The following is a 13,237-nucleotide window of genomic DNA, read 5'->3' on the forward strand; positions in this document are numbered from 1 at the left end:
TCAAGAAGAGAGGAATTTAGCCAAATCTATAGGTATTCCAGGTGAAGCCCAATGGTGAATTCTTCACTTGGCTTCTTCACCTGGAGAGGTTTTTAAAAGGCCAATCTAAGATTCCTTATAAAAAGTTCCAGCAAAACAGATTTGAAAAAAGCCTATAGGATCAATCACTCTTCCTACTGCACTTAGATAAATAATCAGGCCAGGTTTAATGAGACTAGACTTATTTTTGCAAATAAATCAGCCTTCCTGTGATTATCTTTGATAGAAATGAGGGTGAGTGTAGAGAAAAAATTGTGTTTCAATAAAAAATGGTAACACTTGTGGATATCAGATTCTAGTCCGGTTCATCGTTTTTGATGTTTCATTATTTATCTGTATACCAAACTGGATCTTGAATTCTTCTAGTTTCCTCAAATATCTGGCTACAACTCCCCAAACTAATGTTTCCCACCTTCTGATTTGGAATCACTAAGAACAAAGACTGCCCTTGAAACGTCCTTGGAAGGACGTTTCATACCAGCTCCTCCTTACTACCCAGATGGCAGCCAAACTTCAGGGACTTGAATGAAATCCCTCATTAAAGAGATCCTCTAAACTCTTGAAACTGCACACCAGCTGGAGATCTAAAATTAAAATGGACTAGGGAGGTTCCTCCTCAGATGCAGATGGCATCTTGGGGACAGCTCTCCCAAGATCCCAGAGCAAGATTGTCATCTCCGATATTAAACCTTCATTCCTGTTGCCTTTTTGCTGCTTGCTTTTTCTCTGTTAATGAACAGGAGAGACAGTGCTCCTGAACTCTGGCCGCTATGGCTGGATCTACTGCTAAAGCTGTAGCTGTACAACAAAATCTCTATATTTTCTTGCTAACTTGGTTTTAGAGAATAGAACTGCTTTACTTCTCGGCTGAACACAGAATCTGCTGTGCCATAATAAAATACTCCTTGCTGCACCTGGATCAAAACCTCTGGTATTGTAGCGAATACAAGAAATTAACAAATAAGCCACTTGGCTAGAACAGGTATATTCCTGACCTATTTATACCAAGTGGCTTGGTTCATGGGGACCCTGGCTGAGAAGCATCCTTCAGTCTCTTGGCATTAAATTCCTAATAGTTCTCATTGTAGTCTCCCTGGTGTGTTAACATTCTCTCAATGATCTTAAATGCATGTTCACAACCATCAACCATATATTACATGGTCTCACTGTGCTTGGAGAAGCAGAAAGAAGATGGACAATGAGATGAACAGCAAAAACAATTGTTTTAAGGATCTGACATCATAACCTATGAGTTTCATAATGAGACAAGAGCAACGTAACCCCTATCTGACTGAGTGGCACTAATACCAAATTTTTGGTTGATCTCTCATGTATGAGAGGATGACCGAGAGGGGGTAATTGTTAAATTAATTAAATAAGGAGACCATTAACATGATGTGGCTCTAATCCTGTGGTGACCTATGTAAGGAAATGAAATCTAAGCTTCTAAACGCCTCAAGGTTACAAATCATAATGCTAAGGACAACCAGTCACAAACAGCCAAACTAGGCTTTTAGCTACAGCCAATCAGTAGCTACCTAACTTTGCTTCTGTCCTTTTTCTGTAAAAGCCTCTCCCTGGGCTCCTGTTGGTGGAGTGCTTCTAAAACACTCCTAGTTTGGTGCTGCCTGATTTGGATAGATTTTTCTTCACATAAACTCTTAAAAAAATCTAGATATAAAGGAAAACTGCAAAGTTCAAAAGACTTTATGGATGTCTTATTTGTGTGAAAAAAGAAACAACATATACGCTGGTACTTTGGTATATATATATGTGCATAGTGTACCCTAGAAGGATTCCTGAAAAACTTAAAAATTGTCACCGAGAGTGACTGAGAGAAAGTACTTTTAGTTTCATACACTTCTGTATTATTTGAATTTTTACCACATACATTTTGCAATTAAAACAACTCTATATGACTAAAAGAGTATGTAAAGAAGTGGAAAAAGGTGAAGAACGCACATTTTGCACGTACCTTTTACTAGCTATGTGGCTTTGGATAGGTCATCTAAATTTCAACAAATTTGTTTTAATACTGTAATTTGGATATAAAACATCACTTGTGAATGATTTAATAAAGTTCATGATGGCGGTTCATGGTAAATCTGGGAAATCACAACACACAAAAAGAATTTCTCTTTTGTGAAATATAGTGACAATATCGGTTCCGGGGAAAATTATTTTTTATAATTTGGCAATGCCTTCAGAGAGACATGCTCTCTTGTGCAGACTATGGGGTAAAAAGTAAAGGGTGTGCTTAGCACTTCAGTCTCCCTCCCTATAGTGTCCAGCTCTGTCTAAGGTTCTAGCAATTGTTGTCCATCTGACCTCGGTGTGAAAGGGAATGGATGCATTTCTTTCTTAAATGCTGGGATGAGTGGCGACCAGGGTCATGGGTGATCTTTCTTTACCTGCCGCCCCTGCCATGTGCTCATCCATGCTGAGCAGAAGCTCCCAGGCAGCCGGCTGGATGTCTCCGTACATCTCTTCGGTCAGAATTGGTGCTGCCTTGATTAACAGTGATAAAGGAGCAGGCGACAGGCTCATCACCTGGGAAAAGGTGGAAGGCACGTCTTAAAATCACTGAAGACATTGACTGCTGGACTCCTCTTGAAACCCAAGTACCACTTCCATTCCCTGCTTTCCTTAAATGACCTTAAAATACTTTCTAAAATGATAGCATATTTATTGGCATGGTGTATAATAAACTTTATACCTTATTAGTCGATGTATAACTACAAAAGATATACTAATTTTATAATGCTTTCACCACAAAAACTATTTTGCAGCCACCTAAGGAATAAACTATAGAATAAGCTCTATGAGAAAAGAAAGACTCCAGCCAGTATATCTTTGTGTTAAAAGTGCTGGTGGACTTTCAAAGCATCCCGTTTTCCTTTCTGTTAGGAGCTGATGTCCACTGAAGACAATGGGCAGCCTCAAATTTGTAAAGGAGTTCCATTCAGAAAGTTAGTTTTCTAAGCCAGTGAACTTGGATGACATTTTCCCTTTGAAATATTGCATATTGTGGTTCTTGCCCTAGATTAGGCCACAAACATCCTATTTAATCCATTATTTCAGATAATTTATTTTTTAAAGATTTTATTTATTTTAGAGAGAGAGAGCAAGCACAAACGCGAGCAGGGGGAGGGGCAGAGGAAGAGGGAGAGAGAAAGAATCACAAGCAGACTTGCCACTGAGCGCAGAGACTGAGGCAAGGCTTAAGCCCAGGGCCCCGAGATTGTGACCTGAGCCAAAACCAAGAGTCTGATGTTCAACCACTGAGCCACCTAGGTGTCCCCATTATTTCAGATTATTCAGGTGATAAATGTAGGTTGTGGACAGTCTAGGTCTTTAACCATTTTAAAAATTTTTCAGAAGAGGCACCTGGGTGGTGCAGTTGGTTAAGTGACAGACTCTTGGTTTCCCTTCAGGTCCTGATCTCATGGTCCTGAGATCAAGCCCCACATGGGGCTCCATGCTCAGTGTGGAGTCTACTAGAGATTCTCTCCCTCTGCCCCTCCTGCTCGTGCTCTCTCTCAAATAAAGAAATAAATCATTAAAGAAAAAAAACCTTTCCAGAAAAACAAGCTGTTTTTCACCCCCCACCCCGCCCCATCCCCTGCCCTGGGAATACAATGTCATGGTTTAAACGTTAGGTTGTAATAACAATATAACAATGTGTCAAATACTGCATAAGTAGATAAATATACTGTCTCTTTTAATCCATGCAATAATCCTTTGAAATGGGCCTAGTGTTATAATCCCCATTTTATTTATGTATGAGGCAGCTAAGAGCAAGAGAAATTAAGCAACTTGCTCAAGGTCCCAGAGCCAGAGCGGCAGCTGTGGGATTTGAACCCAGAAAATCACATTCTAAGAGTGGTGAGTATCGCCACCACATGCCGGTGGGGGATTGGCTTCATGGAGTGGGGTGAGTGGGAGGAGGCACGGTTCCAGCCGAGCTCCCCAAGCCCTGTCTCTGTGGAAGCTGGCTGGCTAACAAGAAGGGATTTTTTTTTGCTTGCACACTTGGTGGCACTCTTCCCCACCAATTAAAGGGGTCTTCAGGCTAACACTGTGCTGAGTGGCTCTGGACATCTCAAGCGTTGTAAATGGGATATCTGGCACCCCCTCCCGATTACTGCTCCATGAACGTTTCTGATCCAGCGGTCAACACCTGCAGTCTGATGTATTTCAGCATTCCTGAGTCCTTTTTCCCTTCCAGGTTGGCCTCTGAAACTCTCTTCTTCAGAGAAGGCGTCCGTAGGCATGACTTCTCTGAGCACTGCAAAGAACATAAGATAAGTGATGAAGAGTGTTGCGTTCTCTCAAAAGCCAGCTGGGCTGTTCCCCCCAAATTCTCCAAACAACCATTTTCATCTAATGGGAGGGACGATGTAAATCTCTTTATAGGCCCACACCTGAAAGTGATAAAAACAGTTAATTTTGGAATGAAAGGGAGCTCAGAGATATTTAGCTACGATGGAAACTGGGGTCCAAAGAAGCGGAATAACTTGACCAAGTCACAAAGCTGGCTGTGAGCAGAATTAAAAAAGGACAGGGCTCTCCTGACTTCTGTTTCAGAGCCAGTTATATTCCATGAAGCTGTTAAAAACACACATCTTTTAAAAAATTAAGTCAGTTAAAACCCACTCTGTCTAATAGCCCTCTTTACAGGTTTGGATGTTACACCCCGGCCATTTGGTCATAGAAGAAAGAATGTATTTCCTAAAGGACTGTTAGGAAGTAAAAGATAAAAGACTCATCAAGGAAGTACAAGTTCAGAGCATTTATTATCTAGGCCTGAGTTATAAGGTAAAATGGTTTCTTTAAAAAAAAAAAAACAAAACTCATTTAAAAAACAAAAAACAAAACCATACTCGTCTATAGGAGGCAGCAGCTCTTTTTTCAAATTGTCTCCTGAACCAGGGTCCAGAAGAAAACTGACTTCTGCATAAACACAGAGGAGACAGGGTTTCCTTCCTCCAACCCCCTAAATGCCAGGGGATGGTGGGGACAGAGCAGCTGGGAGAATGATCGGTCCTAATGGTGACAGGCTCTTGTTTATTTATACCGAGTCTTGATTGCTCCTCCTTGTGCACTCCGGGCTGTGCAAAGAAGGAATCCATCCTTCTACACAGAATAAATGCTCATTTGTTTTTCCAGTTCCATGTCAATGAAACACTTTCTCCCTCAAAGCTGAGGAAAAAACGGAAATCCTTAAGAATTTTTGAACAGAGCTTCACAGTGTTATAGATGGATAATTGGGAAGAAAAGACAAATCTAAAAGTACATGAATGTTCCAAGAAAGTCTTTCAAAACTCTGACAAAAAGACAGAAGACAATGCATCTGGTGTGTGACTGGTATGGAATGAACTTTTAGAATGAATTTACTTCGAAACAAATGAATCAGAGCTCTTGCTGTGTTTTCTAAAGATAAAAACGTGGAGGCACATACTTGGGAACACATATCATTTGAGGAGATAAATCCTGCATTACATTTTTTTTTTCTGTGGATGTAAAAACAATATACAGCAAGATCCATGCCTGTTTTATAATTGGGAAACTGTTCTAAAATCATATGGCAATCATTTTCCACATAAATGTAGGGGTGTGTTTGACTTCCTTTTTAAAAAGTCAAGTTATTTTAAAAGGGGCAGCTCTCTTATTCTACTTATAAAACTATATGTGCAAAGTGCAGAATGTCTGGAAAACACAGGAAAACTTGGAAGAAGAAAACAAAAATCCCTATAATCTTTAACTCAGTGACAGCCATTATTTTGTTCCTTTCAGCCTTTTTTTCATTCTGTGCATCTTAGCACAATGGTGAGGATGTCATTTATGTGGCTCACAATTTTAAACAACTCATTTTGTTAGGATCTTAGGATATTTCCCCAGGTTATTAAATATGATTTTCAAAATAGGATTTAAAATATGATTTTCACATTTTGTTAATATCTCACCCTTTCTCCTCTGGCTGGATATTTTGTCTTTCTCAGGGTTACTTTTGAACAATACCTCTTGGTTAAATTATAGGTTTTTTTAATCAGGCAGATACTAGCTTAGAAGAAAAAGGGTGAACATTCATGTTTGCCTCTGACACTCGGGGAAATGCAGGATTGTTTAATCCTGTTTACTAGCGACAGAAGCTGCATGTCAAGCTTCTCAGCTATCAAATATTTAATAGTCTTGCACGCTTCCCTGGGAAGCATCGTGTGTTCTGGTGCCTCATCATCGTTAGGATGCTTGTGTTAGAGGAAAGGGAAGGGAACTGGCAGGTCTTGCACTCTAGGGTGATGGGCTAGTCACTTCTTCTGAGTGACTTGTCAAGGCTTGAAAGGTACGTATCAAAGATGCGTACTTGGGTGATGGGCACTCGGGTAACACTGTGAAAGTCCTCAAGTCCCTCTACTGGTGTGACTCCTAAGTCAGACTGACAAGTCTATCATCATTTGCTTTTTGGCTTTTATAACTCGATGTAAAACTTGGCTAGAAGAGAGCTAGTTGCTGGATAGGGGAGGCTAGTTCTGAAGGCATCTTTTGTTATTAGTGTTTCATGGAAGAGTAAGAAATTTCACTGGACTGTAAGTTGCATACGCTGTTTGGAATTACACATCAAGCTGGGACCTGTAAAGAAACCCAAGACTAGTAATCCAAGACCAAAGGACAGAATGTATCACCAGTAGAAGATGGCATTCATTGTTGAGTCAATCTCCCAGAGGGAGCTATGGTCCATGGCAGGCAGCTACACAGCTCCAAGAGGTGGCAGGGATCCTGGGGCATGCTCGCTGTGGCATGGTGTAGATCTTGGACCACTGACATTTTCTTCTCTGTGTATGTCTTGGACATATATTCACCATATCTGGCTCTGTGACTTCTCTCCTCATTCTGACCACTATTGATTAAATGTGCAATGCAAAACAACCAATCTTCTGACTGGCCAGGGCTTTATCCCATGATGTTTGGATCACAAAGAGGAAGAGTGGAGCCCACCAAATTCCTGTCCTACGGAGTTAAGGGACACAGAGTCTGATTCATATGGTGATGGTTGCTGGGACTGAGCAATGATGATGCAAACTGGAGATTTTTAGGTCACATACAAGATGAACAAATCAGGCCGAGCTGGTCAGGGGGCAGAGATGAGGGAGCAGATGGAGATGCAGAAAGAAGCAGAGAGGAGAAACTATGCCCATTCTGATATGGACAGCAGCTTTGCTTCTCATTTCTTTAGGGCTTGGCTCTTTCCTGGTGGGTCCCTGGTTTCATGAGGTTCTGTTATGTCCTTTGAAGAAACTCTAACTATTTGAACAAGTTTCAGTGGGTTTCTTGCAACAAAAGATTACTGACCAGAGAGGCATAATACTTAATTATTTTAAATAAAAAATTTATTTATTCATTTAATAATTCAAGAGTGTTTCTTAGGACTTAACCAAATGTCAGGAACTGGGCTAACCTTTGGGGATGTGCTGTGGAGCAAAACTCCCTTGATGCTTGCCCTCATGGAGAGTGTATCTTACTAGGAGAGACAGATAATGAACAAGCAAACAAATGAAAAATCATGGTAAGCAGAAAAGGAGACAAATGCCATGAATGAGGATGTACTGGGAAATAATGTGGTACTTAAAATTTAAGAAAACTGAGGGCGCCTGGGTGGCTCTGTTGGTTAAGCGTCTGTCTTTGGCTCAGGTCATGATCTCTGGGTCCTGGGATCGAGCCCCGCATCGGGCTCCCTGCTTCGCGGGAAGCCTGCTTCTCCCTCTCTCACTCCCCCTGGCTTATTCTCTTGTGTGCTCTCTCTCTCTCTCTCTCAAATAAATAAATAAAATCTTAAAAAAAATTAAAAAAAGGAATAAAATTTAAGAAAACTGGAGTCAGTCTACTGAGCTCTCTGGGAAAGAGATCTTCCCGGAAACGTATTTCATGCCAAGAGAAGTTTAATTATTTCCGCAAAGGTAACCTAGACCTTTGGGCCTCACACATCTTTGACATGTGAATTTGAAAGGGGAGACATTCTAGCAGATGAAATCAAGACCTAAGGCCTGGTCTTGGTCTCACAACAGTGTTTTCCATAGCTTTGGAAAAATATTAGTCCTGCAGGAAATCAGCTGGCCTCTTGCCACTTGCATTGGCTTCACAGAATTTACAGACACTGTGCCCTTTCTTTTTCAGGCATGTATCGCCTTTTACCCTCCTATCTTTTTTGGCTGAAAGGAAAAAAAAATGTTTCATCGACTCCTTTTTTTCATCAGCAAACACTAACTGAACATTTACTCTGTTTAGAACATAGCATTGGACGAGACACATATATACGAGGAAAAAATCAAAGAATTCTTTGGTGAAGGTAATACATAGTTTATAAAAACCCCTCAAGCTTGGGGGCGCCTGGGTGGCTCAGTCGTTAAGCGTCTGCCTTCGGCTCAGGTCATGATCCCAGGGTCCTGGGATCGAGCCCCGCATCGGGCTCCCTGCTCAGCGGGAAGCCTGCTTCTCTCTCTCCCACTTACCCTGCTGTGTTCTCTCTCTGGCTGTCTCTCTCTGTCAAATAAATAAATAAAATCTTTAAAAAAAACCCAAAACCCTCAAGCTTGGAAGTGCACTAAAATAGACTAACAGGATGTACAGTGTGTCTTTGAGCACTGAAATGTACATTAGCAGATTGATCAGAGTTACATGGGTTACAAAATGTACTAGTTGCCACAAATATATTCTGTCATAAAAACCAATTCAAAAGGAAACAGGAATGAAATATCAATTGCTCATAAGCCTCCATTTTAATCAGAATCATTCTGCTTTTATTCTTGATTTATTGCCTACTCTATTTTCATTTTGGCCCTAGAAATGTGGGAATTGTTTATTTATGTGACAGATTCAGCCCAGGAAACGGAAACATCATGAGAGAACAAAAAAGAGCTTGCACAGGAGGCTGGCATTTTGAAAATAAAATGTTTATTGCAGCAGACTCAGTACATTTTTTCAGCTCTTCACCTGCATGACTAATTTAAATATGTTAAGATTAGAGGACATTTAACTCTTGCTTTACTTTCTCTTTGTCTTTCTAAAATGTAAGCATGCCTAAGGTTGGCAAGCCTCTTCTGCTGCTTCGGGCCAATGTCCTTGGTGGGCTAGGGGTAGAGGGCACTCATGAACTAGACAGCCCACTCGGCCGTTCAATATTTACTGTCCCTCTGCTCTAAGAAAGGAACTCTGGTAGGTATCACATAAGAAACAGTGTGCAAGACTGCCAGGTTCAAGTTTATAATTAGGTGGCAGAAGAGAAATAAGGATATAAGGGGCCCCATCTTGCAGGCAGAGTGATCATAAAACTCTCAGCGCTTGCCGCTACTCCAAGGATAAAGACTAAAATCCTTGCCACCGCCTGGGTGGCCCTACGTGGTCTGGTCTCTATCTGCCTTCGCAGCGTGCTCAACAGTCCCTGCTCCTCCAGCCACGTCCTTCATACTCATTCTGTATTCAGTTAACATCCATGCATCCTTCAGTCAAAACTCATTTGTCACTCTATTCGAGAGGCGGTCTGATTTCCCCCGACAAGTTCAAAGTCTTGTTCATAAGCTGTCTCAGCACAGTGTGTTTCTTTTTCCCAATTTCACAGCAATCTGAGGCATTAATGTCTGTCTCTCCAACTAGGTTGCATGTATCATATGAAGACAGGAGCCATATCTCTTTTGCCCATTATTACACTCAGCACATGGTATGGACCCAGCATGTCCATAGGTTCTTTAAAAATTTGTTGAATATATACAAATGGATGGATGGATGGATGGATGGATGGGTGGATGGATGAATTAATGAATGAAGAATGAGAAAAGCACGAGAAAAAGGCCATTGTAATTTAGAGGATGGAGGGAATGAAAATAACATTAATCATCCACCATAGTATGTGTGGTTAATAGTGGGAAGATCATTGTTTGAGACTAACATAACAAAATAAAATAAAATAAAAAATAAAGCTAACCAGATGAAAATTAAAAAAAAAAAAACAACACTGGGAAGATCATAAATGGTTTCAAGGAAGAGGTGGCATTTGAGTTGGATCTTGAAGGATGTTTGGGTTTGGCCACATACAGATTATAGGTGAAGGTATAGTTGGAGCAGTAAGAAATCTCAGAGCATGTGTGGTGAACAATGAACATTAATTTAGGTTGGTATATTTTTGCAACTTCCAACATACATGGTTTTCTCCTAAAACTAAGGGAATTTCTATATGAAGGAGAACATACCTAAATAAAAATATATATACATATCTATATACATATATACACACGAATATATATACATATATTTTTTATGACATCATTGACAGTTCATGAAGTTACCCACATTGATCTATTCCCCGATGATTTTCCCTCAGAATATGTGTAGTTTGAAAACCATGAGATACAATAGAGTCTAGTTAAAAAGCTCTGGATTTGATATTCCGTCTTTCTAAATTAAAGTCTAGCTATGTATGTTACAGATGTGAACTGTGACAATCCCACCCTTCTGAGCCTCCACTTTTTCATTTGTAAAGTGGGTAGTACAGTATCTCTTGCACAAGGTTTATAAGAATCAAAAAGCCCTTTGTCAGTGATATATACCTGCGTTATAGCCTCACATATATGCTTTGAAAAAAATACTAAAAGATCCTATCCTGGAAGGCAAACGGCACACTTATGAAATGCATGAAATACAGATTTTTTTTTTCTTCCGGATCTCTTGTATTACCCCAAATTTCTTCAATGGACTGTATTATAATTAAAAAAAAATATTCCTTTGTGAGTGCTAAAGCATTACAAATTGCTGCCTGACTCAACTGTAAATTTTTTATTACTGCTCATATTCTCCAGTTGTTTGGTTTGAATTTTATCACCTTCCCCCCCACCCCACCAAACCCGGCTTGCAAACTCCTTAGGGGAAGGATCCTCTAATACTACTTATTTATTTTTTATTTCTCCCAGAATATCTGGTCTCATATTGTGCCAACAGCAGGTGCACAATGAATGCTCACTGAAATGAATAGGTATTATATCAAAATCTCTTTGTAAAACCACTTGTGAGGAGCAGCTGCAGGGCCAGCCAGAAGCACTCAGTCAGGCGTCTTGGCCATTGCGCCTGTTGTGGGGCAGGTGGGTGACCCGGGGCTCCCCTGGCAGGAGCACGGCAGCCCTGGTTCCTGTCTTCAGCTCCTGCCAGCTCAGCTGCTCGGTGTACTTGTCAGGAAAGAGCGGCTGAACGCTTAGAAAATGTAAGAGTTTCTTAAAGGAGTTTCCTTTTGTCTGATTTGACCTAGATTACTCTATTATTTATCTGTGAACAGTTGGGCCATTTATTACTCATTCCTTAATAGGGAACTGATAAACTATGTCAGTTTCCTATTACCAATGTAATAGGAAACTTCGTGGTGCAAAACACCACAAATGTATTATCTTACGGCTTTCCAGATCAGATCGAAAATGGATTGGCAGGGCTGGGTTGCTTCTGGAGGCTCGAGGGAATCATCCATTTCTTCGTCTTTTCTAGCTTCTAGGCGCTGCCCCATCCCGCGGCTCATGGCCCTGCATCACCCTCTGCTTCTGTGTCCCATCTCCTTCTCTGACTCTGACTCTCTTACCTCCTTTTTCACTTATAAGGACCTGTATGAGGACAATGAACCCACCTGGATAATTCAGGATAATTTCCCCTTATTCCCATAGGCAAAACCCCTCTTGCCACGTTAAGGTAACCTATTCACAGGTTCTAGAAATTAGAATACCGACCTCTTGGGGAGACATTATTCTGTCTACCACCATACCCTACTCATCACCACCACCCCTACAAATTCATATTCATTCCCAGAAATAAAATGAAATCTGGGAAAAGATTCCATGTGTGCTCATGGACATGAAGACAAAGCACCTGTCTTTCTTTGCTCACCTTCTATCTTTGTTTGAAATCACACGGATCTGTAACCTGGTTTATACACCTGCCATGACCTGAAATTGGCATTTCCAGAGAAAAGATTGCTGCGACATCATCTTCCCTATCAGAGGCATATTACCCTGTGCCCCTGCACTCACCTCTTTCTGTTTCTTGCCCCGGAGAGCTGCACTGCTGCTGCTGTTGCTTTCCCGGAGGGAGTCCACCGTGTCTCCGTAGAGCAGCTTGATGGCTCTGACCAGCCGGGCGCAGGAGCGGCTGTGGTGCAGGTAACAGTGAGGGTGGCAGTAGTCAACGTGGGTGCAGATGAAGCTCTGCTGATTGCACAGCAAGATCATGACCTGGAACACACATATCCCCGAGACTCAACCAGGCAATCAGGGTTGAAACCACAGTGAGTCATTAAGTCCCGCAAGGAAGCAAAGGGTTACAAGGCTTTATGTACTTGGCTTCTTGGCTCTCTCCGTTCACACTTGATAGAAAGAGCTTTTTGAAACAAGAAGAGGTTAAGTGACCTCGAAAAACTCAAACCAATTACTATGGAGTGCATGATTTCCAAATAATTTCAAATAAAGATTCTAAACTTAAACCACATTATTTTTGCAGCTCTTATGTTGTAGAAGGAGCCAGGTAGAAGAGCATCAACTGGTGAGAAATTCTGTGCCAAAGGATTTGGCTGGCCTTTGACAGCCATGGGATGTCGTTAACTCCAGCCTACCCATGTGGAATTGAAAACACTTCTGCATCTTCTACCTTGGCCTATAACCTTCAACTGACCCTGAACCCAACTATAATGCTTCATTTCTTCTCTCTACAAATTAATTTTTCTCCAGCTTTTGAGCCATTCTAGCTCTTGGGGTTTGATCTGGCTCAAATCCTCCCATCACCTAGACTTCCCAAGTGGGATTCAAGAACTCAGTTGTTTTATTTTTTTTAATTTTATTACTATTATTTTTAAAGATTTTATTTATTTTTTAGAGAGCAAGCAAGAGAGAAACAGCATGAGAGGGGAGAGGGTCAGAGGGAGAAGCAGGCTCCCCGCTGAGCCGGGAGCCCGATGTGGGACTCGATCCCAGGACCCTGGGATCATGACCTGAGCCGAAGGCAGATGCTTAACCATCTGAGCCACCCAGGCGCCCCAACTCAGTTGTTTTAAAGGATATGGTTCTTTTAAGATAAGGAATGAAAGCCTTTGAGTTTGTAACTTCTGAAGTTGCCTTCCTAAAAAGGCAAGAACTCTCCAACATCCACAAGGCTAGTCAAATATGCATAGAATAATCTT

At 41.2% G+C, this 13,237-nt stretch overlaps 1 protein-coding gene across 12 annotated transcripts in view; it reads right to left on the bottom strand.

Annotated features, from left to right (window-relative positions):
* UNC80 (unc-80 subunit of NALCN channel complex) overlaps positions 1–13,237 on the bottom strand; it is a 223,590-nt gene that overhangs the window by 84,459 nt on the left and 125,894 nt on the right. For all 12 annotated transcript variants that reach the window (XM_081813703.1, XM_081813705.1, XM_081813699.1 and 9 more), the window contains 3 exons: positions 12,096–12,296; positions 4,220–4,327; positions 2,451–2,589 (listed from right to left, as the gene is read on the bottom strand). In XM_081813703.1, the coding sequence (XP_081669829.1) occupies positions 2,451–2,589; positions 4,220–4,327; positions 12,096–12,296 (448 nt within the window). The remainder of the gene's footprint in view (positions 1–2,450; positions 2,590–4,219; positions 4,328–12,095; positions 12,297–13,237) is intronic.

Source organism: Leptonychotes weddellii, chromosome 3 (assembly GCF_054177405.1).
Source record: "Leptonychotes weddellii isolate Sample4059 chromosome 3, ASM5417740v2, whole genome shotgun sequence".
Classification (NCBI taxonomy): Eukaryota; Metazoa; Chordata; class Mammalia; order Carnivora; family Phocidae; genus Leptonychotes; species Leptonychotes weddellii.